At 35.7% G+C, this 26,600-nt stretch overlaps 1 protein-coding gene across 17 annotated transcripts in view; it reads right to left on the bottom strand.

Moving 5' to 3' along the window:
- The window catches only part of KCNMA1 (potassium calcium-activated channel subfamily M alpha 1), a 476,248-nt gene that overhangs the window by 137,134 nt on the left and 312,514 nt on the right, over positions 1 to 26,600 (bottom strand). For all 17 annotated transcript variants that reach the window (XM_084526419.1, XM_084526420.1, XM_084526418.1 and 14 more), the window contains 5 exons: positions 26,364 to 26,439; positions 21,927 to 22,002; positions 15,475 to 15,645; positions 13,684 to 13,775; positions 948 to 1,058 (listed from right to left, as the gene is read on the bottom strand). In XM_084526419.1, the coding sequence (XP_084382545.1) occupies positions 948 to 1,058; positions 13,684 to 13,775; positions 15,475 to 15,645; positions 21,927 to 22,002; positions 26,364 to 26,439 (526 nt within the window). The remainder of the gene's footprint in view (positions 1 to 947; positions 1,059 to 13,683; positions 13,776 to 15,474; positions 15,646 to 21,926; positions 22,003 to 26,363; positions 26,440 to 26,600) is intronic.

Here is a 26,600-nt window from a genome sequence, read left to right as displayed (position 1 = left end):
TTCAAAACAGATGCTATTCCAGATCAGAAAATAATCTGCCTCTCTCCCAAGCACATGGCTATTTCTAACAAGTTCTTCCATAGGTACACCTATTTCGTGTTACATCACTTGTTAGAGCCTGTAACTAATATCAACCACCTTAAGGCATTCTTCCAAATCTCACATGAAAAAAATGCAAGAGACAGCATGTGTAGGTATGTAGGGTAAAAGAACAGTACCAAGTATGGTAACAAGAATTTCTCTTCTACCTTCACTATAAAGTAATGCATTACATTACTTTACAAGTTAAAACTACCACATACACACTAAAACTATTTCTGTGCCCACATGTTTCTTTTTATAAATCTTGTTCAATACAAAATATGCACTTTTTCCTTGTGAAATGAAAAGTGAAAAAATATTTTCAGAGAGCATAAGTTCATACAACACACAGCATTTTTCACTAGTTTTGCAGATTTCACCAATTATGCTAGTTTCAAATAAGTATCTTATGCTAAAGAACTCTCACATCTATTTATTAGTATTTCACTATATATTTTTTTCTCATAATTAAACTCCTATTTGAGATATCTAAACCACGGTTGACATGACTGGCTCTGAAGTCTGTTTGCTTGAAATACTCATACAAGTGGGCTTAGCAATGCATTATAAAACAATTGCACAAAAATACTTTTCTTAAAAATGCTTCTTGTATTTCTTTCTTGTATTGTTTAAAATAATTTTTAAAATATTTTATTGTTTATTGTTTATTGTTTAAAATATTTTTTAAAATAATTAAAAAAATTGTTTACAAGCTTCTTTCTTGTATTGTTTAAAAAAAAAAAAATGAATATATTCATTTTACAGTTGTTTGGAGTTTGAAAGGTCCTATATCTTCCCCCACAACATATTACTTAATTCAATGAGTTTTAGTAACATGTGATAGGACTTATATTGAAAATACTCACTTATGCAGAAAGACGATTTCTACGTTGACATCATCCCTATCCTTGTGCAGGAAGTCCTTCAGGAAGTTGGACACACTTTCAAGTGTTATGTGACCACAGACAACTATGTGCCTGTTACAGAAAAATCACCGTTAATTTCACAAAGAAAGTAAAACAAGCAAGCAAGAAAGCAAAGAATAAAACAGTAATTTATTGGCCAAAAGAGTATTAGTCATCTTGACATTTCTCTAACACCTAATTCCACAAAGTCAGAAAAAATAAAACATCAATTCCAAAAGGTGATTTTCAATTCATAAAACATATACATTTTCACCTGCAAAGATTATTATCAACAAACCATTTGGTCAAGCATACTGCCCATTTAAGAGCAAGTGGCATCATTTATATACATATTTATTAGCTATATTAACCGGCCCATTTCAGTCATATTTCTCTATTTTACACATATGTTTTAAAAATCTTTGCTTCCTTTACCGAGAGATACTATTAAATTTTATTTATTTATTTATTTATGACATGATGAGACAACAAATCTCCCTAAAATTATTCTATTTTTTCCACAGTTAAAAGCTGACAGTTTGGCCAATGAAGGCAGCACAAAGCTTGCCAATTATAGGCCATAAGTAATTAAAAAAAAAAAATCCTGCTGTAAATCCTACAGGGAGAATACATTACAATAAGAAATCATTAATTAACACACTATTGCAGTAGATTGATTAAAGAACCAAAGCTTGAACTAAGGTTACAAAGGTACTCCACATTTTTCCATTTATACTGAACAGATGTATCTGACTATGCAAAATGGAAGCACATACCAACATATACATTCTTGAATTATACAAGAAGCTGAGGAAAAGGCCTAGGAAATTGCACTCTTCCTGACTTAATGGATCATTGTTCCTTTATTATTGTAAAGCAAAGTCCAAAATTTTCTTGATTAGAATATCCTACATTGTCTCTCAGTTTCCTTCACGGAATAAACTCAACCCATATTCCATTACTCTGTTTTGTGACATTACTCCATTACTGTTTTATGACAGATGGTGATTCTGATACGCCTAGTGCTAATATTTCCAGTCATCGCGTTGCTTACAGAAGTCAGGAGGATGGACAAGGTGATACAGACAATTACTGAACTAAGAAAACCAGCTTCGTTACAGTCATATGGTCTACACACAAATGCTTACAGAGACATAATTTCACAAACATATACAACCACTTGAGCTGCCAAATATGAAGCATGGTATTTCAAAGGGAAAAAATAGACTGCCCAACCCTCACTTATTTCACAATTATTCTGTGGACAATTCAGTAATGCAGAAAGCCCATAGGCTGGAAACAACAAATAACAGGTGGCAGCAATGATTACTAATGGAATGGGCCTATTCTTGCTTCGTAATTTGGTGCTTGATGAAATGTGTGTGAAAATTGCACAGAACTCATTGGAAAAAGGATAATGATGCAGAGCAGAGAATAAATCAACAGCATATATCATGGTGTAAATAATATCACCTTCACTGTACTGTTACTTTTGCATTGGTTCAGGTGGTCACTAGGAAAGCAAAACACAGTATCAGACCAGTCCAGCACACTTTATGGTATTGTTCTACTACTACCACTTCTATAAACAGCATAGGACAGTTTAAAAGGCTTATTTAGAAATATGATAATTTCAAACACTCCTCTTGTATGAGTTCTCAGTGACATCACCAGGCCTTGGATATAATTTTAGTCATAGTAACCATAAAAAAAATTATACTTTTAATTCCTTTTGACAGGGAAAAAATATATGTTGACATGAGATATTTAACATAGAATTCGATACTACAAACTTTTATTGCTAAACTAGCTATCTGGATTGTCAGCTTTGGATTCACCAAGATTTAGCTCAATCTTAACGTAAGATTTTGGTGCAGAAGTATACAAAGCACTGTATGCTTCTCAGACTGTAAGCACAAAATCCCTAACTTCAAGCCTTACTGTTTTATGACATAGTAAGCACAATATCAGAAAACAAGACAAAATATATTAGTTCATAACTTTTTGGTGCAAAAAGTCCCAGAGGTTTCTTCTGGGATCTTTAGAGCTTGGCAAAGTTTCCAGCAGCCTCTGTGCTGCATAAAACCATGCCTGAATTCCCAGTCTGAGAAGCACCTTTCCTCAGTTTCCCTAAGCGATCAAATCACCTGATCTGCTGGCACTGCGTGTGCATGTATTATTGTGCATACAGTCTGATCAGAGGATAATAGCCTTTAATATAGGAGAAGATATGATTTCAAGCACTAAGATTCCCGCACTATCAAATGGATGAATGTCCATGCATTGATGAATCCAATACATCAATGTAACTAGAATTTTTCAAGAAAGTTCAGATTCTGTAAAGATGTTCAATAGCTTTGAAAATATGGACTAACCAAGGAGAAAAACTACAGAACACATAGAGTTTGTAGCCCAAGTCAATCTATTACAGAAGAAATTTTCACAGGATTGCAAGATTACAGGATACATGAGGTTGGAAATGACCTCCAGAGGTCTTCTACTCCAAAAAACTCCCACTAAAAGCAGCTGCATTTGGAACAATAATTCACTCTTGCTATGATTCTCATTCAGTACGGTTTCATACCAATCTGATTCAGTGAAAATAAAACATTTGGCTGTCAAATACACTTGCATTTGAGCATCAGGACTGATTATTTTGGAAGTGTCAGAAGGCATCTGCACCATGTGTTCATTTTAGCACTCTGATTTTGAGTTATTTAGGCATTATCCTTTCTTCCTGTCTTTGCTGTTCTCAGGATACAAGACAGCATCCTGAGCAGTGACTGTAACAAAAAACTCTCCTGGTTTTCAAACAATGTTTTCTGATGAGAGACTAACATTAATTTTTGGTTGGAAACTCCCACAAAGAAATCTCCTTTTACCATAAATTATGTTTTTGCTTAGAAGTAGAAGAAATTGAAAACAGATTTCCTATTTGCCCAGAGAGAGTTATTCAGTACATTATCTTAGAAAACTAAGAGAGCTTATATTGTTCCAATCTGTCTTGTGTATGATCTGAAGATTTATAGCTTCCTCTGTTTGTGCCAATAATCACTCCTTTTCTATGCACCACCCAGTTTTTACATGCACCATGAGGTAAAGTAAAGCCAATATATTGGATATCTTTTGCTTGCAGCTGGAGGTGCTTGGTAGGAAAATACTGTATTAATAATTTTGGTTCAACAGAAATATCTAACCTCAGCATTTAGGTTTTGTTTATGAAAATCCTCAGAAGTAATACAGCATTCATCTAAATTATTATTTTCTTTTTGTTACCTAAAAAGAAATTTAGAATTTTCCCTATAATATTGAAAACTAAACTTCATGATTTTAGATATTTTCATTGCTGATAAGCATTCAGGAGGACTACTACTTCTGTAAAGTAACAGTTGTCAGTGCAACTGCACCAGAGGCAAAATTTGGTGAATATAAGAATGGAAATCCATACTACGTAATTGTAATGTTGCAAAAATCATCTTTTACAGAGAATACAAAGCCTATCAGGGAATATATGTCATCAAGCAATGGTGTCCGACTAATCCATTCTTCTTCCATATCCATCTTCCTAATGGTCATTAATTACCAAATACAGAAGAGTACACTTAAATAAGAAAATTATTCTACCCAGCTGAAATTCTCTACAATACCTTATTTTTTTCCTCTCAAGTACTGACAATGAAACATCATCTAAAAATGCAACAGCTCCTTATAAAGTAAACAATATTGCTGATATAAGGTCCCTACCCACAACAAATACAAATAGTTTCAGGAAGAAAAAATGAAACAAGCAAAAGCTAAAACATATAGAATTCCTACATGAGATAATTGAGGACATATGCTTAATCCATGTAAATAGCACTGTAAATGAAAACAGATCCACTGTGAACACGATTCTTCAAAAAGGATTTTTACATGGTTCTTCCTTCAGAGGACACAATACAAAATGCAAATCTTTTGCCTGTTTATTTTGAAAGAAATTATATCCATTTTATTGGAACAAGTATAAAGAACTTGAAAAAATTCACTTTAACTAGTCTGTCATAATAAATCAAAGATAATAAATAGAAAATTCTGTTCAGCATTCAGTTGAATACACAGTGTTCACTTGTCAAGTAACTGAATGATATTTGGCACATATTGACCTAGATGTCTCTATAAAACTATAATATTTATATCAAATACATGTGCTCAGATATCTTTATCATCTTTCTGCTTAGTTTTCTGATCATACCTTTAACTATCAACCATCTCAATTCTTTTTTTTTTTTTTTTTGCATGCCAGTAGCAGACTGCTGTGGTTGAAATCAAAATGTCCTTCTAAAGTCTGTGTTGTTTTTTTTTTATCAATAAAGGACAGGTCTCAGCCACTTTGTCTTCCTAACAGAAGTCAATAAATGTCAACAGATTCTGTAGATATGATCTTCTTGTTTATCTGTTAGATTAGTATATTTAAAGAACGCTGATGTATAATACCTTGCTAGCTGCTTGTGCTTTTATGATTTATCCCAATATTAAGATACTATTAATTCAGTTCAATTAAGTGACAATTCTACACTTGTGTTTGTGTCTCTCCCCCTATTACTCAGTTAAACACATGCCTTATTTTAATGTATCATATATTAATTTATATATATATCAATATATATATCAGATTAAAATAAACGGAAAATCATTAATGGCACTCATTTAAACATTACCTCTGATGCAGACATGAATTTAATGTGTGATCATTATATATATTAAGAACCAAGAAGAAATAATTTCAATTTCTTAAACTCAAACTTGTTAATGGGCACAAAAAATGTACAGCCACATACAAGACCCTGATTAGTTGTGAATTATGACAGCTACAAAACTGTGGCAAGCACATATATATATACAGGTTTCAGTCTTGCTCAGTGAATATTGGTGGTATGTCACTGGCAACACTTAAATGCTAGATAGTGTTTTTCTGAACCACATAGAAATAATACAGAAAAATTCTGTTATGTAGGTTCTCAGATATTTCATGCCCACCAAAGTGAGATTTGTACTAGAGAAGAGGCTTACTGAGTGCATTTCAGTGACTTTATTCCTGGATAAATGGCACACTCCCTTGTTTAAACTGCATATTACAGTGTGCATCTCAGTTTGTTTGCAATAGCATGTTGTCCTAAGTGATTCACTGTAAGCTTCTTTATTTCATCTTCCTTGCTCAGGTACAGTTAAATGAAATTACCTTACATTATCATGATCTAAGAACTTGTGCAACACTTGTCTATAAAGCAATTTAAGAAATAAAAGTTAATATTCTTAGCTTGATGCATGCCTATGAAACTGCAATCATAAGAAGAAAGCACAGTAATTTGTTTCTGCTGGGGTCTGGATTAGATGAGAGGCTTCCACCAATTTAAAGGACAAAGACTTATTCTTTCATTCAGTCTTGATGGTACTATAATCCCTATCTACAATACTTCTCCTTTCATAAAAATACCACAATATTAGACACAACACAGCTACATCACCATGAGAAATTAGTGCATAATTTAGTATAAAAAGAAGCAGTTAAAACTGTTAAATGTTACTGCATATACAAGAGGTCCATACTAGAAAGCTTGTAGTGCAACACAGGAGTAAACCGTATCTCCACTGTCATCATCTCACTTGCAAACAAACTTTAATCTGATGCTATAATCACACAAAACCCTAGGCTTCCTTATCAGACACCAGACACGCCCTGTTATTATTTATGAAATTCCTTATATTTTCTTCTGAATTAATTGTTATGCTTCCACTATTACTCTTCAAAGTTGCCTTAGGGGCTTTTTGAATGCTCAGTAAGCCTTTACAGACAATGCAGAAAGTAGCAAAAGCTTTAAAATTTCTGAACATTTCATTCATGAATACAGCCAGTGCATTTCTTGCCATTGAAATCACCCCAAAGTGTCATGACTGATTTTCTGCAAGAGCACCTGAGAGGAAACAAAGAAGTCATAATTCCTTAAAACTTGCTGATTAATTCACCACTTCTGGCATCTCATGTTCCCTTTCCTGGAATGTCCACACTGAAAATCATGGCTTGTATATTTTGTGGAACATGGTAAATCAGGGAATTTATAGAACAGAGTCAGTCTTTCTTGAGACAAAATTTGGACAGCAACATCTACTACTTTGATGCCTAACCCAAAAAAGCTTTTTAAAAGTTTAGGCAGAGAGAATGAAAGAAGTTATTTATTTTTTTTTACACTTAACTAGAAGTATAAAATTATTCAGGATCTGAACGTGATTTGAGACCTAGAAGACTCTTTTAAAAAAAAAGTCATAATATTATTATATATCACTTCCCACACTTCCCTTCTTGCTTTCACAAGAATGGATATATTTAATAAGTATGCAAAAATGAGGGGAAAAATCTGTCCTATTACTTCTATCTGTCAGTCTATTTAACACTCATCAGATTTTCTTTATCACTAAGTGAGACTTCATTTGAAACAGTGGGATTAGAAGAATGGCTAGCAGATGGAAAATAGAGACACCCCTGGGGATCATAATGCAATCCATGTCACATTCTCTTATTACAGCCTCATCCCACTGGAATATAGTATCTTACATCTTGTATCAAATTATTTAATATAATCTAATGTCACTTTCTTTGGAGCTATGTCTCATTACTGTTGCAAGTGGACCTTTGCCAAAGTATTTGGATAAGCTTTAAAAAAAAATTGTTCTAATTTTTAATCAAATTCAAATGTCTAATGAATCCAAGATGGTCTGTCAACTTAAATTATCTGTTTGTCTTTCTGTTTACCATATCTATCTGTCTGCAGTTTTTATTTTTCTCTGTGAAGTTTAGTTATTGAATCCCATGTTTCCTTCTGGAAGGAATCTCTAACAGATGATTCTTCCCATTGACTTACTGATGACTTGCTAATTTATGGCTTATAAACTTCAGAAATCTGAAGAAATTTCTGGGAAGTAGAGCAGATCATGAGAGAAAGGAAACAGGGTATTTGAATAGCTTATACAGTAAAGAACTGTGATGGCATTAAAATACAATGTTTAATCTTGAACATTAACTAGAGTAATATGTAAAGATCATTTAAAACATCCTTTGAAAATTTAACAAAATTTAGTTTATTTACTATCAGGGCAACAAAAAATAATAAAATTCCCTTTCACTGTCTATATTCATGTGAAGCCATGTTGTTGCCTCATAAAGAGTTTTCATTGGAGCTGATAGGAACATTGCATACAAAAGGAAAAACATTTTAGACCAATAAATTAAAAAGTAATAATTAAATGCAGAGGAAATAATGGAAAAGAAAGAAACAAACAAACAACAAAAAACACATTAAGTTATCCAGAGCCTCTTTCAGTTCATCAGTTTACCAGTGTTGTTTCCATCTGTTTTCTAGAGCTTTGTGCAGGCTAACTTACAAAAAGATAATGCCTTCAAATGGAAAATACTTCACAGAATTAAAATCCAGTCTGAATATATGAATGCATAAATACAAAAATGAAAAAACTTACTAGGAACAATCTTGATTCTCAAATAAATGAGTAAATTCTGAATAAAAAGTTAATTACAAATTATCAGATGTAAAACATATCTGAATCTTCAACCAAATCTCAGACCAGACCTGGATAATATGAAGGTTAACAAGAAATAAGAAAATATGTGTTTATATATGTATGGCTTAATAGGAATAACAGACTATTTTTAAAGCCCTATTCCGGGTAGGACTGAAAGTGTAAGCTCCAAACATCAGAAAAAGCACATTAGCAAAATTTTAGTGATCCCCAAACCAAAAGTTTATTGAAGAAAAATTCAGTAAGTCACTCAAAAATTCAAAAGTCACTCATGTATGACTTAAAGCTTGAATTCTATAGTTAAGAGGTTAGATGGAGCACTTTGGAAAAGCATCCAAAGCCAAAGTGATCACTCTTCCATCCTTCCAGATGTATATAGGTTAACATGAGCTAACCTGTAAGCTTATTGCTCTTAGTCTAAAAAATAATAGTCTACCAGCACAATGAAATTCATAATAGCATGACCTTTTCATCCCTCTATGATACTTCAGTTAAAAAAGGACCCCTTCAATACTATTTCATGAGCTCTACAGGCATGTAACAAAGATCCTGAGATCCTGAAAAGAGTAAGGCATCCTGTAAGTCTTAAAGAGAAAAGAGCTAAATGTGGATAGCATGTACGGAACTGGCTGATGGTCTCAAAATTATTCAGAAGAATGGCAAATATTAATATCATAAACATTCAAACTGTATATCATTTCAGTTTGTTAGTGATAAAAACAAATGTCAAAACCAACCAACCAAAAAGAAAAATTGTAAAACCTCTCCTGCTTTTATATATAGATACATATTATTTTCTAAATTGATGTCTAATCTAGACCTTTGTAGAACTTTTATAATATTGTAATAAATAGATCATATCTTTTCCTTCTCCACCCCATAACTTGTTAAATCTAGCTTTTATCTCCAGTATTTTGTCTATTAAAAACACTAGTTATTAATAATAATAGTTTTTCACTAATTTACTGAACATTTACTTTATTTTCTCACCTTCTGCATTAAGCAGATTTTATGTAAGTCTATGCTAATAAGATTCTATGTCCTATAGAATATTGCAGATATTTTTCACTGTGATGACATTATGCTTAGTGATGAAACAATTAATTAGAGTTTAACTTTCATTATAAATTTTTGTCTACTGTGTATTTCAAAAGCATTCATCATCTTCAGAAAGCATAAACGTGACTCACATAAGTCTCACAAAAATTCTGTCAGGTAGTTACCAGTCTATTACAATAAATAGTATTTTTCTATAATACTTAAAGTATTTTATTATATCAGTAAAACATTGGATAATATATATAGAATATAATATGCATTATCTGCTTTGCAAAAATTATTTCCACAAAATGTAAAATCATATACTACAGAATTAATCCACAGAAATGGATGGAAAGACAGGAAGTAGAAACAGCAGTACTGACTGATGTGAGCAGTAGTGGCTCACGTGATATAACAGAAACTACGTAGAAAACTAGAAAATTAAGGAGGTTACTCTATTGTTATCATAAGATACCTCTTATGAACATTTAAAAACAATATTTTTCAAGTTCTGATTGCTTCTTACGTCTGAATTTTATTTTACAGTTACATCTTAGATATCTTAGATTTATATTTATTTTAATATCAATGGTCTTCTCCATGTCATTTGTATTTAGTGGTGATTCTAGCATGAAAAAATTGTTTTGCGTAAAACTAAACTAACTAAACTTAGAAAGCCCTTTTTTTTTTATCTACTGACTAAAACTTTAGAGAGTGTTCTGATGAACTTATCTGTGCACAGTAGCAAAGCAGCTGTTTAACACAAATCTCATTACCTATCAGATCTCACTGTTTACAAATCTGAAATTCAAGACAAGGATTATTATCCTTTTGGGTAACTTTTGTTTGTTTGTTTGTTTTCTTTCTTTTTTTCTTTTTTTTTTTTTTTTCCCCACTTGGTTGCAATTGTGACAATTAATTATCAAATGACACCTGTCATCAAATGTGTATGTTTGATCTTAGTCACATTTTGTATAGATATGCTGGTGTGCATTTTGCTTTATATGCAACAGCAAGTACTGTTGCTGTTTTAACAGATGAGACTTCAGTCAAAGGCTGTAATAATATTCCTACTTTACATTCTGTGAGACCTTAGAAGTCTCATTACAGGAATATATTATTAAGCAGAGATTGTAAATCATATTAAAAATAAAATAAATAAAAAAAATCCCTGTGGAAATTTCTAACAAAGCTATCTAGTAGTAGATTTAACCAGTGATAACTGCATACAGAGAGAGAAGTATGTATCTTTATTGTGGGAAATTATTCCTAGTTTATGAGACCTTTGGGGACCTTACTGGCTGAAAAATAAAATGAAATGTGAGATTAAAATTGCTGGTGTTTTCTTTTTTTTTTTTTTTTCTCCCTTTAGGAAGTGGAGCCTGTAGAACTTTTTATGCATACATTCCATCTCCCAGTTCAACAGCTACAATTCTTTAGTAAGACTGTCCTTGTAATAATAAAGCATATAGTGCAATCCTTAAAAGATATGAAATCATATGTTAATTTTAACTACCCATCTAGATTTTTAGTAGTCATATGGAACCATGTTATTCCACAGACATAATTCATGAGGACACATTATATATATAAATACTACAGATTCCATGTACTTATCTATTTTGGATAAAGAATTAAAAGTGCACACTTTTGCTATTTTAAGAGTTGAAACGATCTCTTTCAACAAAATTCAGCTGCTTTCATTTTCTACATGCATTTAATTTTATCTGAAAATTTTCTGACACTAGAAATAGAACAACTGTAGTTTCTCATTATGTTTGCTGCCAGAATCTATGCTTGGTTGTTCAACTAAAGACCTTATATTGCTAATTACTACCACATGTCCATATCCCAAGCAAAGGAAAACTTATTGGTTCTGACAATCCATTCTCTCATCACTGAATTCTAAATGAAAACTTAAATTTTGGCCAAACATAACATTTCATCAATCTTGTTCTACTGACTGCAAAAGCAACATCAAACAGGGATTGTTAATAGCTTTTTACTGTGCAGTTCCCAAGCTTAGATTCTCTGACGAAAGACCCACATGAGCAAAAGACTTCTTTTAACTACTTAGTAATTAACATTTGAACCAGAAAACAATGCATAAAGTAAATTGAACATTTAGTATGTTGATGACAGAGATGAGTTCCAATCGGCAAGTTATATGGGCAGTAGAGGTCAGCAGAGAAAGCACTAATGACAGTGAGCTAAAAACAAACAGATAGTGCATATAAAGACAAAAAGAAAAGGTGAGAAATTAAAATGAAGAATGCCCCAAAGCTATCAGGAAGTCTTTGATCTAGAGTTGAGGTTTTCAGGATATGGGGTTCTGACTGAAGATCGAGTCCAAGTTCAGAGACATCTGAGCAATGCTAGGTACTAGTGACAATGTAGAAGGGGGGAGACTACAACTCTGTATGCAAAATAGTTTTAAAGCCACATTTACAGCTGCCATAACTCTTTTGTAGCTTCAAAACCAAAAACGTCAATTCTCCATTTAGAAAACCTCTCTTGAGAAAACAGGTATGAATACAAGTATGAAGCTGAGTAGGCCTCTGTTACAAATAAACATTCTGGGAAATTAATGACACTTCTTTCAGAAATACAGTGCAAGTTTCCAACATTAGTGTTGGCCAGAAAAGAAAAAACAAAGCAAAACAGAACAAAACAAAAAACAAAACAAAAAACAAAACACAACACTTTAGACATTTGAGGGTAGCTTAAAAATAGAATTATTGAAGTTGTCATTTATATGCTTATTATTCGTTAAACATTACTATAAGATATAACTAACACCAACAACAACAAAAAAAGGATCGATCTACCTGGCGATGTAAATCAGTACTCTTGAATTAGTTCTATGGGGCATTTGCAGTCTTTCTGCTCCACAAAGAGGAGAAAGAATTTACCATAATGCACATCTATGAAATGATGCATGGGTGATAATTTGAAAGGAACAAGGTGAAACTTCTGCTTGAAGTACAGAGAGGGACAATTAATTAGATATGTTTCTTGGAGATCTCTCCTATTGTTCTATGGAAGCAATTTCATATAACTTGTTGTTCAGGGCAGATGTATTTTTTTATAGTGAAAAGTGAATTTCATAATGATATGTAATGACACAGAGGATGGCAACGTTAATGGTGATATAAAGAAGAAAATAATATATCTATAAGTACATCTAGTTCATTAAAGGCTATACGCCATCAGGTCTAGATGCTGGGAATGCCATAATAAGCTAGTTTTAACTTGGTAAAGAAACAGGCTTTCAAAAGAAATGAAATGAGCTAATGTGGTCTAATAAAGGTAGCTGTTGCTAGAAGACAAAATTATTATCATACTTCACTGATCCTAAAGCTACTACTTTCTCTTCTTAAGATAGACTTTACAAGGTTAGTGGAAGAGATCACTTTAAAAACCGCTCGTCATAGATCCTAAAACTATGATTTTGTGCAATATCCATTTACAGTTGATAGTTGGTGCATGAAATCTGAATCTGTTTCAATATTTTTCATATTGAAAGATTTCCTACTGAAGGTTTTTCTTATTCAAACAGCACTATTAATTGCCTGACAAAGTTATGGAATAACCTGATCAACATAAATGTCTTATTTTTTACAACAGCAAACTGGAGCTTTGTAGTCTGAGTGGTATCCAGGTTTTCTTGAAGAAGGGCCAAAATGTTGTGACTTGTACCACAGCATAGCCCAGGTCTCTGTAGTGTGACAATTCTCCAGTGGTAACATCTGATATCAAAGAATACAGCCTTTTAAGCTGTAAGTCAGCTATTACCACCTTCAGGGGCTGTTCAAAGTCACACAACCACACCTGTTTTTTTTTGACTTACTTTCTGCCTCGAGTTGAGTTAAAAGTCCCGCCGTATTTCTTCCGATTAAGGATGAGAGCAGCAATTTCTGGCACGTAGCGAGCAAACATTGCCTACATGCATGAAACAAAAAAACAAAAAAACAAAACAAAACAAAAAAAAAAAGAAACAAAAAAAAAAAAAAAAAAAAAAAAAGAAAATGGCATGCAGAGAGTGTTCTACTGCAGCAGAGGCAGCAGAGACTCTTGGGATACTTACTTTCTTCCACTAACCGCACTATAGGAACCACCATATTTCTTGCGGTTTCCTATTAACTCTATGATTTCAGGGACGTAGCTGGCAAACATGGCCTAAGAAGAAGATAGGAGACAGAAGAAAAGACTAAAAAGAGAGGCCAAAGAAAGGGGGATGATGAATATTTTCAGAAGATATATATATCTTTAAGATCTGAAAATGCGAAAGAATTAGATCTGGGAAGGTGTTTAAAAAAGAAAATTTTAAAAAAGTAAAAGTTCTTATCAAACAAAACATGAGGGTTCAATGTAAAAGTTGGTCTTGGAGAAGGTGCATACTTTATAAATTAAGAAAATGGTAAAAAGAGGGAAAATGGGCTCACAAAACAAAACAAGAACAAAATGAATTCAAACTGCAATTAATCATAAAGTACAGTTATGTTTAATTCTTCCTGTAAAGGGGAGGGGAAAAAAACTATCCATCTCCACTGCAAAAACCAAAACCAAAACCAAGTAGTGCCATAATGGTTGCATTTCTATTTTAAAAGACAGACTTGTTCCCCTGTGATTAGGATTTAAACAAACACAAAAAGATGTAGTGAGGGTCAATGCCCCTGCTGAGAAACAAAACAGTCACCACCACCACCCCCAAAAAAAAAAAAAAAAGGGAAAAAAAACACAAAAGTTTATGTTTTTTAAAAGGATTGGAATAACATGTGATAGGAAAAAAAAATAATAATTAATAAAGGGTTTAAGGAGAAAAAAAAAAAATATTCTGCCATGTTTTGTCCAACAAACATCTTCCTTGTGGCTGGATACTTCGAAGAGCTACTGCCAGTTAGCATGGTCTCTCTCTTCATGTCAATAAACATAGATGGGAATGCATATATATATATATATATATATATATATATATATATATATATATACGTGTGTGTGTGCGTCTGACATATATGGCATTCATAACATCAGTTATATACATATCACCTTTGTAAGATGTATGTATATGTGAAATCAATATATAAGAATAAAATAACAATACATGTGTATGTATGTCAATTAACATATGTTGTTAGTCATCTGTAAAGAACTTACCTTGCACTGTGTGAATAAACCTTGCTGTTTTAGAGAGAAACATTGCAACAGGCCCCATAATATTATTAATATTGATATATAATAGAAAAGTTGACACAAGACAAGTAGCAACTTTGTTGCTATGTATGTACAGGACAAAGAACACCAGAATTTGCTGATATAAAAGGATTCTGGTTATGGCCATGGTTTGTGTGATAAACTGTGAGTTAAAATTGTACTACATGACATGAAAGGATGTTTGAAATTAAAGAGAATGTGGTTTGCCACCAGGATCCAGCAAGCTGCTCTTTAAGGCAGTCCAAAGCCACAGTGTTTGTTGGAATTCTGGGAAGGAACACAGAAGGGTGGGTAGACTTCTGAAACCGCAAAGTGTCTCTAAGTAACAACAGCATCCTCAAAAAATGCCCTACACTCGGTCACTGGAAAGTAAAAAACTAGGAATAAGTTTATAAGTGGAAAGGCTAAAGCACTTCATGTATTCACATGCATTATGCATTTAAGTGGGACAATAACAATCCTGACTCCACTACCTGACAAGCTCTGCCAAATATTAATCTACAAAATAAAATATGGTGTGCGTCAAACTTATTTAAGAGTTCAATAATTAATTTTAATTTACTAAGCCATATATTATTATTTCTTCAATTATAGCACTGAGATATAAAAGGTCAAGTTTTAATGTAGAAGGAATAAATAATAAGTAATAAAATTATTATTTTACCAATCCTCCAAGGATGAAGAAGACCATGAAAAGGCGACCAAGGGTTGTTTTTGCATAAACATCTCCATAACCAACAGTGGACATTGTAACCATCAGTAAATAAACACATTCCCAATATGTTAGCTGTTGATTATTTTGGAAATTTTCCCATGGATCCCCTGAGTTCTCCACCTAAAATGTACAAGAAAATATATTATTAATAACTAAAGAAGTAACAAAAATCAACTCTACTGATAAAGATATATATATATATCAGCATCACAGAATTATCTAGGTTGGAAGAGACCTCAAGATCATCGAGTCCAACCTCTGACTTAACACTAACAAGTCCTCCACTAAACCATATTGCTAAGCTCTACATCGAAATGTCTTTTCAAGACCTCCAGGGATGGTGACTCCACCACTTCCCTGGGCAGCCCATTCACAACCCTCTCAGTAAAGAAGTTCTTCCTAATATCCAACCTAAAACACCCCTGGGACAATTTAGCCCCTTCCCCCTCATCCTGTCACCAGGCATGTGGGAGAACAGGCCAACCCCCACCTCTCTACAGCCTCCTTTAAGGTACCTATAGAGAGCGATAAGGTCGCCCTTGAGCCTCCTCTTCTCCAGGCTGAACAAACCCAGCTCCCTCAGCCTCTCCTTGTAAGACTTGTTCTCCAGACCTCTCACCAGCTTCGTCGCCCTTCTCTGGACTCTCTCGAGCACCACCATGTCCTTCTTGTAGCGAGGGGCCCAAAACTGAACACAGTACTCGAGGTGCGGCCTCACCAGAGCTGAGTACAGGGGGACGATCACCTCCCTAGCCCTGCTGGCCACGCTGTTTCTTATGCAAGCCAGGATGCCGTTGGCCTTCTTGGCCACCTGAGCACACTGCTGGCTCATATTCAGCTGACTATCCACCAATACTCCCAGGTCCTTCTCTGCCTGGCAGCTTTCCAACCACTCATCTCCCAGCCTGTAGCTCTGCTTGGGGTTACTGCGCCCCAGGTGCAGGACCCGGCACTTGGCCTTGTTAAACTTCATACAGCTGACCTCAGCCCATCGGTCCAGCCTATCCAGATCCTCCTGCAGAGCCTTCCTACCCTTGAGCAGATCGACACACACACCTAACTTGGTGTCATCTGCAAACTTACTGAGGGTGCACTCAATCCTCTCATCCAGATCATCGATAAAGATATTAAAGAGGACCGGCCCCAGTACCGAGCCCTAGGGAACACCACTAGTGACCGGCCTCCAGCTGGATTTGACTCCATTCACCACGACTCTTTGGGCCCGGCTGTCCAGCCAGTTTCTAACCTAACAAAGCGTATGCCAGTCCAAACCACAAGCAGCCAGTTTCTTGAGGAGAATGCTGTGGGAGACGGTGTCAAAAGCCTTGCTGAAGTCAAGGTAGACCACATCCACAGCCTTTCCCTCATCCACCCAGCGCGTCTCTTTGTCATAGAAGGAGATCAGGTTCGTCAAGCAGGACCTGCCTTTCGTAAACCCATGCTGACTAGGCCTGATCGCCTGCTTGCCCTGTAAGTGCTGCGTGATGATACTCAAGATAATCTGCTCCATGACTTTCCCTGGCACTGAGGTCAAACTGACAGGCCTACAGTTTCCTGGGTCTGCCCTCCGGCCCTTCTTGTAGATGGGCGTCACATTTGCTAGCCGCCAGTCGACTGGGACCTCCCCCAATAGCCAGGACTGCCGATAAATGATGGTAAGCGGCTTGGCCAGCTTCTCCACCAGTTCTCTCAGTATCCTCGGGTGGATCCCATCCGGCCCCATCGACTTGCATTCATCCAAGTGCCGTAGCAGGTCACCAACCAGTTCTTCATGGATAGTAAGGGCCACATTCTGCTCCCCATCCCTTTCCACCAGTTCAGGGTACTGGGTATCCAGAGAGCAACCGGTATTGCCGCTAAAGACTGAGGCAAAGAAGGCATTAAGCACCTCCGCCTTTTCCTCATCTTTTGTAACTAAGTTCCCCCCTGCATCCAGTAAAGGATGGAGATTCTCCTTAGTCCTCCATTTTGCATTCATGTATTTGTAAAAACATTTTTTTGTTGTCTTTGATGACAGTCGCCAGATTGAGCTAGAGATGAGCTTTGGCCTTTCTAATTTTGTCCCTGCACTGCCTCGCAACATCCTTATAGTCCTCCCGAGTGGCCTGCCCGCTTTTCCAAAGATTGTAAACCCTCTTTTTCCTGCTAAGCTCAAGCTACAATTCTCTGTTCAGCCAGGCCGGTCTTCTTCCACGCCGGCTCGTCTTTGGGCACGTGGGGACAGACTGCTCCTGTGCCATTAAGATTTCCTTCTTGAAGAGCGCCCAGCCTTCCTGGACTCCTCTGCCCTTCAAAACCTCCTCCCAAGGGACTCTACCTATCAGTGTCCTGAACAGTTCAAAGTCGGCCCTCCAGAAGTCCAATACAGCAGTTTTACTGGTCCCCTTCCTGGCTTCTCCGAGAATGGAGAACTCTACCATTTCATGGTCACTCTGCCCAAGACAGTTTCCAACCATCACATCTCCCACCGGTCCTTCTCTGTTTGTGAAGAGAAGGTCAAATTTCTGTGTTGGCACCAGCCTCTGAGCCACGTGTTTATCAGGTGGGCTTTCCGTGTCCTCTCTGTACCCCTCCCTGCCACCGTAGGGATGGACGAAAACACCACCTGTACTCCCGCTCCATCCACTAACCGTCCCTGTCCCCTAAAGTCCTATTTGATGTTCTGCAGGCTTCTCTCTTCCATGTCATCACTGCCAGCCTGGACTGTTAAAAGAGGGTAATAGTCAGAGCGGTGAAGCAGGTTGGGAAGCTTTCTGGCAATGTCCCTGACCCTGGCCCCAGGAAGGCAACAGACTTCCCTACAGGTAGGGTCAGGCCGACAAATAGGTCCCTCTGTTCCCCTGAGAAGGGAGTCGCCCACAACAATCACCCTTCTTTCTGTCCTGGTGGAGGCAGTCCTGAGGCGTGGAGTCAACTTCCTCGCCCTAGGCATCCTCCTGGGTAGACTTTCTACCTCTTCCTCAGCTGCCAGTCTCTCAAGCTCCAGGGCCTCAAACCTGTTGCGTAAGGGCATCTGTGAAGATGGGGCTGGTGGGGGAGGGCATCGCCTGCAATGTTGAGCAGGGACCTGTTTCCATTCCTCCTCAACTCCTAGGTCCCCTCCCTCTGCCCAACAGCAGCAGGGCAGGGGGTCCACCCCCATTTGGGGTGTCTCACCCCGGCACCTGTCCTTCAGGCCGCACAGGGAGTCGCTCCACAAGTCTATCTCCCGCTCACACTCCCTGATATCCCTCAACCTCTCGACCTCCTCCTTGAGTTCTGCCACGAGGTGGACCAGGTCGTCCACCTGCTCGCACCTCATGCACACAGTCTCTTTGCCCCCCGCAGGTGGTAGCAACAGGCTCAGGCACTGCCTGCACCCGGAGACCTGAACTGCCGCAGTTTTGAGCGGGCAGTCGGTCTGGGTGTGTACAGGCTTCCTGGAGAGCGCACTATGCCTGGTGTACACCATTGCAGCTGAGCTAGCGGTAGACCGCCGTTAGAGGAGGTGTTCGTATGGGTGGGGGGGAACGCACTGCCCTTCCCTTTCCTGCTTGCCCTGCCTGCGCGAACTGCCACACCATGCCCTGTTTCCCCATCCTGTTAACTGCCACGCTCCTGGTCGCTCGCGCTCCCTAGGGGCAGCTTTCGAACAGCTGGGGAGGGGGCGCTGCTGGCTCCGCCTACGCCTCCTTCTCACCTCGTTCACCTCCCTCGCAAGGGCTGCCACGTCCTGGCGGCTCCCTTGAGTGCCAGCAAAATTAGCCCTGCCTGTCCGATCCCCCGCTCCGCTGCAGAACGCGTCTGCCCTGGAGCCAATCGCCTCGGCAAATGGCCATGTAATATAAACTCTGAATGCTTTCCTGTGATTTATTTTGAAGAAACAGAGAACCTAAGCCTGCCCTTATTATAGCCTTATAGTTCTTCTGTCAATATGTGTAGTCTTGTCACTAATACTGTTTAGGGACAACATGTTTTTTCCCAATCACTACTAAATAATACAGGTATAAATTATTTATTTAAAAAGAACAATAGGGTTCATTTCATACCAGTTTGTTCAGATATTTTCCAGTCTATGTTACTTCTAATGCATTCATACTGCTTAATGTTTTTGTTTTGAAACATGCAGTTATTAATAGCATTAGTGATATGCTGAGTTTCATGATGCACTACTACACAACCATTTTTACTAATCATTATTGGAAAGCTATTGTATGTGACAAAGGTAAGTTAAGTTATAACTTTATCAATGGGAAAGGAGTATACCCTCTATAATTTCTATTAAAAGTTGTTCCACAGTAGGATGCTTGGAGTTTGAGAATTCCTACAGCAGAGGTGTTTAAATATATATATATATATATATATACACACACACAACACATAACAAAACATCTGAAACTTCCTAAGAGTGAAAATTAAATGCTAAACATGTCTCCCTGGTAACCATTGACAGGACATTTGTGAATGGCACAAAGCTGTGCCAGGGGAATTTTCAGGCTACACACTAGAAGAATTTATTTACAATGAGGGTGATCAAACACACCCAAACATAGGCTTCCTAGCAAGACAGTTGATGCCCCATGCCTGTCAATGTTCAAGTGGCATTTAGATAATGTCCTTAATAATATGTTTTAACTTTTGGTTAGCTCTGAAGTGTCCAGGGAGCTTGACTTGATGTTTCTAAGTCTCTTCCAACTAAACTATTTTATTCTATTCTAAATGAATTCTGGGATAACTAGAAGATAAACAACTGAATTTCACGTTATATAGGTGAACATATGTACTGGGTCTGGCTGGAATGTTAACTTTCCTGGCAGCAGCCCATACAGTGCCGTACTCTGCACTTGTAGCTGGAACAGCAGTGTTATCACACCAGTGTTGTGTCTACTGCTGAGCAGCAGTGGCACAGCATTGGGCCTCTCTCTAACCCTCCTAGGGGGTGGGCAAAAAGTGAGAAGAGAAACATCACCAGGGCAGCTGACCTAAACCAACCGAAGGGATATTCCATACCATGTGATGTCACACTCAGCAATAAAAGGTGGAAACAGGAAGAAGAGGGGAGGGGTGGGCTCTCGTGAAAATGTCGGTCCTCCTCCCGAACACCGGCTACATGTGTTGAGGCCCTTCTTCAAGGACGTGGTCAATCATCGCTCATTTGTGGGAAGTAGAGAGTAATTTCTTTCCTCCGCACTTCCACATAGCCTTCATTTGTTTTATTTGTTTGTTTCCCCCCCCCCCCCTTTTTTTATTTTCCCTTTTCCCCTTTCCCTTTTTATTTCTCTTTAGTTAAATTGTTTAGTTCATAATACTATTTATTTAATTATTATTATTAATTGTTTAATTATTAAACAATTAATTTATTTTATTTAATTAAATTATCCTTATCTCAACCCATGAGTTGTTCTTTGCTTTACTTCTCCCCCTCCTCATCTAAAAAGAGGGGGAGTGAGAGAGCGGTTGTGGGGTTTAGCTGCCCAGCACGGTAAAACCACCACTACATATCACAAGGTAATTCAAGTAAAGTCAATTAAATTACTGTAGATTAACATGATTATCATCAAATTATAATATTACTCCAAAACCATTCCAGAATAACTTATTACTACTAGCACCTCAAAATTTTCCTGATTCTAAGTTGGTCTTAGAGGACAAGTCCTCTAGTCCACATCCTTTGTCTTTAGTGGACAAATACTTCAAATACTTAAACATATTTAATTATATTGATTTAATAATTTAGGAAAAGCTTATGGTTTTAAATGAATACAATTGACATATATCTTTCATATAAAATAATATTAAAATTTATGAAAACATACATAATTCTATACTAAGTATCTTACATTTTCCAGGCATTTTTAAGAGCAGGATAAAAATGTATGAAAAAAAAATATCTGTATTTAGTGAAGGATACATCTAAAAAAAATGAAATTTAAGATCAAAACAGAAGGCATGCTATCCCGAATGTTAGCAATCCTGTTACTTCTGGTGGAAATACAGATTATTTTATTTTATTTTATTTTAATTTTCCTGGTACAACCATTGATTTACCAGGACCTCACTCAATTCAGACTCTACCAACCCCTTCCAGGAAGCACTTTCAGGTAGTTACTTAGGAAACATTGCCACCTACTGGTAAATTGCAATCGTTCAAGAAGTTGCATCAGTTCAAGCCTCATACTTAACTACTGCTGAACCCAAATAAAATGTTAATGACGTATTACTTACTATTCAGAACAAATTTTGAGTAAAAGTCTTAACAATTGGAAACTGTGATGTCTTTTTGTTTGTTTGTTTGTTTTTTAATTGTACTCAGTAGATGTACCAAGGGGTTAATCAGAGCAAGAAAATTTCAAGTAATAGAGTAACTCAAATAGCAGGTGATCCATGAAAAAAGCCGAAGAAATATTTTCAAACATACTTACCAAATGTATGAACCCAGCTGCTGTCAGCCATGTGCTGATAAATATAGAGCACAGATTCACAAGCTTGATGGAATTACTGTGGAGGGTAAAAAAAAAAAAAAAAAAAAAAAAAAAAAAAAAAAAAAGTAATGTATACTGATATTTATCATTCGTTTTTACTATGTACTTGCATAAAACTGTATATTCTAGACACTGAAAGATTCTCATGATGATTTCTGAACAGAACCAAGCTCCCTAAATAAACCTTAATCAATGGCTTATGCGAAACATGTATTATTTTTGACTTTGCAGCGATCGCATTTGTGTAATTTAGATGGTTTGAAAGAGCTAACAAATGGATTGAAAAGGAAACAAACTACAAAAGTTCAAATGGATCTGAGAGCAGAAGGATGAACAGAAACCTTAGCTACATCTGGACTCCTAACAAGATAAATAAAAAAAGAAACCTTCCAGAGAAATGAAACAAACTCTTTTTAGTCTCACTAAGTAGTATATGCCCTACTGTAGTCAGAATTGATTTTGAAGCAAGTACCTCACTCTGAGTTCAGCAGGAAAATGCCATACTTAACAGTCTCTGGATGAGGTTTAGGTAAAGCTTGGTCCCTCTGTTTTTACAAAAATCACTATGATTTGAAAAGCTAGGAAGGATGTTCAATAAATATTCAATGAACTGAAGTTCATGTATTATTATGTCTAAATGATCTTAACCATTCATGAAATTGTATTGAAAGCAGCTGTCCTTTGGTTTTGGAAACACATCTAAGAAAGAGCGAAGCCTCAGAAAAATCCCTATTTTCCCCAAAGCAATATGTTCCAAAAGAAGAAAAATAGGGAAAAACTCACTATCAATGTGTATTACTACCATGCATTAATTTCTAAACAAAGTTGAGAAATGAACCTGGGAAATAAGGCAGACATTAGCTCCACTGGAGATTTCTTTTAAGAATTACAGTTGATGAAATGGGCATCTGTAGGGACTAGGAAAGATGCACAGTTGCTATAATGATTATTGTACTCAAAACTCTGATGTTATAACTTCAGTTTTGCAATTAATTGATGTTCATGCACATCAAAACATTCCCTGTTTCACTTTCTGGAGGTATGGTTGATTAACATTCATATTTTGTTGATGATCGCGTTCAATCATAACACAAGACTCTAACCCATATGTTCTAAGATTAAACAAAATGATAAATAGAGAAACTCCTGATGTAATAATGCGTCAGCTGGTCTCCACATATTACTGTAATACAAGTAAATGCTAGCAGTCATTGAAGATAACTATTAACATAATTTGTCTGTAACAATTTTGCAAGTTTATTAAAAATTGCACCTTTTCTGTCCTCTATGAAATACTCCTGTTTCTACCACAGTCTAAATATAGATGAAGGATTAGTCACAAACATTTTCCTGCTCTTTAAGCTCTTTCCAACATCTGTGCAAAATCCCTTAACTGTGAGTCCTAAGTCCCTGTAGTTTTGTTGAAAAATATTAGAAAACAGTGAAGTGGAGGAGAGAAAATTTCAACTCAACAACAGACAATTCATTATATTTCATAAACATGGGAACTAAAAAAAAAAATATGAGTAAGATTCGCTTTATTTCAAACTAGGGAAACAAATAGATCATAGGCAGAGTGGTCTCTTAATAGGCCACTGTCAAGCTTTGCTTTTTTCGTATAGATTCTTTTTAAATATAATTGATAATTTTTAATATATTCTCATAATTATCACTATTTTGCTAGCCTTCTCACTGCCTCTGTTTTTGCAGTGTTTAACTTCTTCATTTGGACTCTAGTATTTCACATGGCCTTTCTTGTGTACTGAGTGACTGAGATGTGTTCCTTTAATCCTCATATCCCCATCAGTAACCAGTAGTAATTTGCATTTAAAGTAAAATCTTTTATTTAATGAAGGAAATAGGACAAGGAGGACAGAGCTGCTTCTCTAATTGCACCAAATATTAAAAACATAGCAGTGCCCTTCATACCCTATGAGTTTCTTGTCCTGTCAGCAGTTATTTTTTATTAGTTTCAAGCACACTAAAATACCTTTAGATTAATCCTTTCCATATTTTTCATATGAATACATCTCACCTTAAACAAAGAACTATCTTAATTATTATTATTTTTTCATAATTTTATATACATGTTCAGTTTCTTTTCCTGTAATATCATTTATGATGTTGAAAAATTCATTGAAAATTAGAAATGGATTGCAAGAAAAGGTGAAAATTATTTTTCTTCCTTTTTAAAACAAAAAACAAAAAAACTGAGCATAATTTGAGAATTTTATTTATTTATTTTTTTAACTCAGCAAAACAATGTTGCAGTAACTGGTCAAAAGTATGCTATACAAAATAAGAGTTTAAGGTAACAATAAGATTTAATGGCTACTGTAATTGAAACTGCTCAATTTTAGGTAAGTAAATTTTATTTAAGCAAAAAGTAATAATAATAATAATAATGAGGGCAATAGATTAAATGCTCTATCTCTTGCAAAACTACTGATTGACCATTTGCAAAAAGTGCTTTTTTGCTTCCCTGAAAGATTAATAATGCGGAAATAGAAATAGGCCAAGAAAATAGTATTCTTGTACTGTAACAGCATGTTCACTTATCTCAGATCACCTCTGCTAAATAGCTTTTATTTATGGTGGTAGTTTAGAATATGCTGAAAAAAAAATATTTCTCATTTGAATTTAGCAGTCGTAGTAACAAACTTTTTTTTTTCTTTCTGCAAGTCAAATCCATGTAAAATAAATAAAAAAGAAGGCACTCACATGTCAGATGTAACTAAAAACTATTCTAAAATAAATAGAATTTTTGTCCATTTGTTGTAGTTTGACTCATCCACTTTACAAAATGCTGCTTTGTGAACATCAATAGTAATCCCAGTTATTACATTCATTTCAGGCTTATTAAGTAAGATACAAAAAAGAGCAGATAAGGTATTCTTCTACTGAAGAACTAGGAACAGGGAGAGACATATAAAAGTATTTTGAGACACTGACTGTTGATGAACTGCTGGGGGTTTTATCAGCTGAGTAAACTGAAACAGTCACATCAGAAAGCTCTGCCTTATAAACTTTATAAAATAGTCAGCATTTGGGTTTTACAGATATTTGGGCATTCCGATAAGATAATTACAGAGATGATAACTAATCTAAGAGTTAATTTTGAATGAACAGGTCAATCTTGAATAAGTGAGCTCTGAATAAACTGAACTTAATTAATTCAATATCCCTTCATTTATGAATCTGGAGGTTTACAAATCTACCACATTTGAAAGGGACTTTTAGCCTTTATCCAAAACTTGCTGAGTTTCTGGGACTTTTGCGTTGATTGATATGTCTTCTGTTGAGGTTGTTCAGTGTGTTGCAAACTTACTGGATAGTCTGTGCTCCTGGACAAATTATTTCCTTTCTTTACCAAACCTGTAACATTCTAAGCTACCGGGCTATATCTTTTACGTTTATTATTTTCTCTACTTGACAACAGCTGGATTTCTTATAGTCACATAGCTGAAGACAAGAGTTTGGCAGTTCCAGAGCACAGAAAATAATTTTAAGGTTAAGGAATGAAGAAATAGCTGTGTACCATGATTGCCTACAAATCTGAAAGGTTTTTTTGCCCACAACTAGCAGAGCATGCTCTGCTATTATTAACATAGCATGTAGACAGCTATTTGTATATTAAATCCTCACACATGCACCTCAACTGATAGAGAGAGCATAGGAGTTCAAAATGGAATTGAGTACTTGCTGGAAGTTAGGTTCAATACTTCAGATGGAGTAATTTAGGAAATGATGAAAGGCAAAGTATCTACTACTGTGAGGCATGGGAAGGTTCCTTTTTTGTTGCTCAAAATCTTTTTTTTTTTTTTTTTTTAAAGTTATGCTTTTTCTACATGAATATCATGTATTAATGGTTCAAAGAATCAGCAAAAAACAGGAAGTTAATTGGGGAAATATAACATATTATTTGAAAGGAATGCTAATGACAATGAGCACAAAATAAAGACATCTGAGTGTAAAAACTTATTATTTTTCAAAAAAAAAAAAAAAATTAGCTGTATTCCATTGTTTGAATTTTGATTTCTGTTATTTCTGTTTTGGCAAGGCAGTCGAATACTAACTGATAATGTGAAAAGAAATAATATCTAATCAATGAAGAAATCTGTAATTCATTCAACTTTTAGTTTATCTGCATTCAGATATTCCAAATAAAACCTTCTACAGATAACATGGAAAAAGATGCTTACACTGGTAAATCATTCATAAGCAAAATAAAAGCTTTGAAGAACAGATAATGAGTAGGTGTCTTATTTATTTATTTATTTTTATTCCCCACAAAAGAAAATCATATATTACTAGGACCACAGACAAAAGCCATTTCTGTTCTGCCATCAATACACAATACATAAGGAAATGTCTTACCTTGTTTTAAGGATATTCAAAAACTGCAATATTTCTGAAAACTGTATCAGCCTAAGGGCTCTTAAAAATCTTAAACCTGCATTAAAGAAAAAAAAAAAAGACTATAGTAAAGAAAGTAAAGAATAATCCATATTATAATAGCATTTCACTTCCAACGACAGTGACCGGTGAAATGAACGGAGGTAGCATACAAAATGTCAAATACCTTTGAAGTGTTCTTCCATATTTAACAGTTCC

The sequence above is a fragment of the Aythya ferina genome (assembly GCF_964211825.1).
Source record: "Aythya ferina genome assembly, chromosome: 7".
NCBI lineage: Eukaryota > Metazoa > Chordata > Aves > Anseriformes > Anatidae > Aythya > Aythya ferina.
Note: the sequence above shows the minus strand (reverse complement) of the source record. Positions and strands in the feature narration are given on the sequence as shown.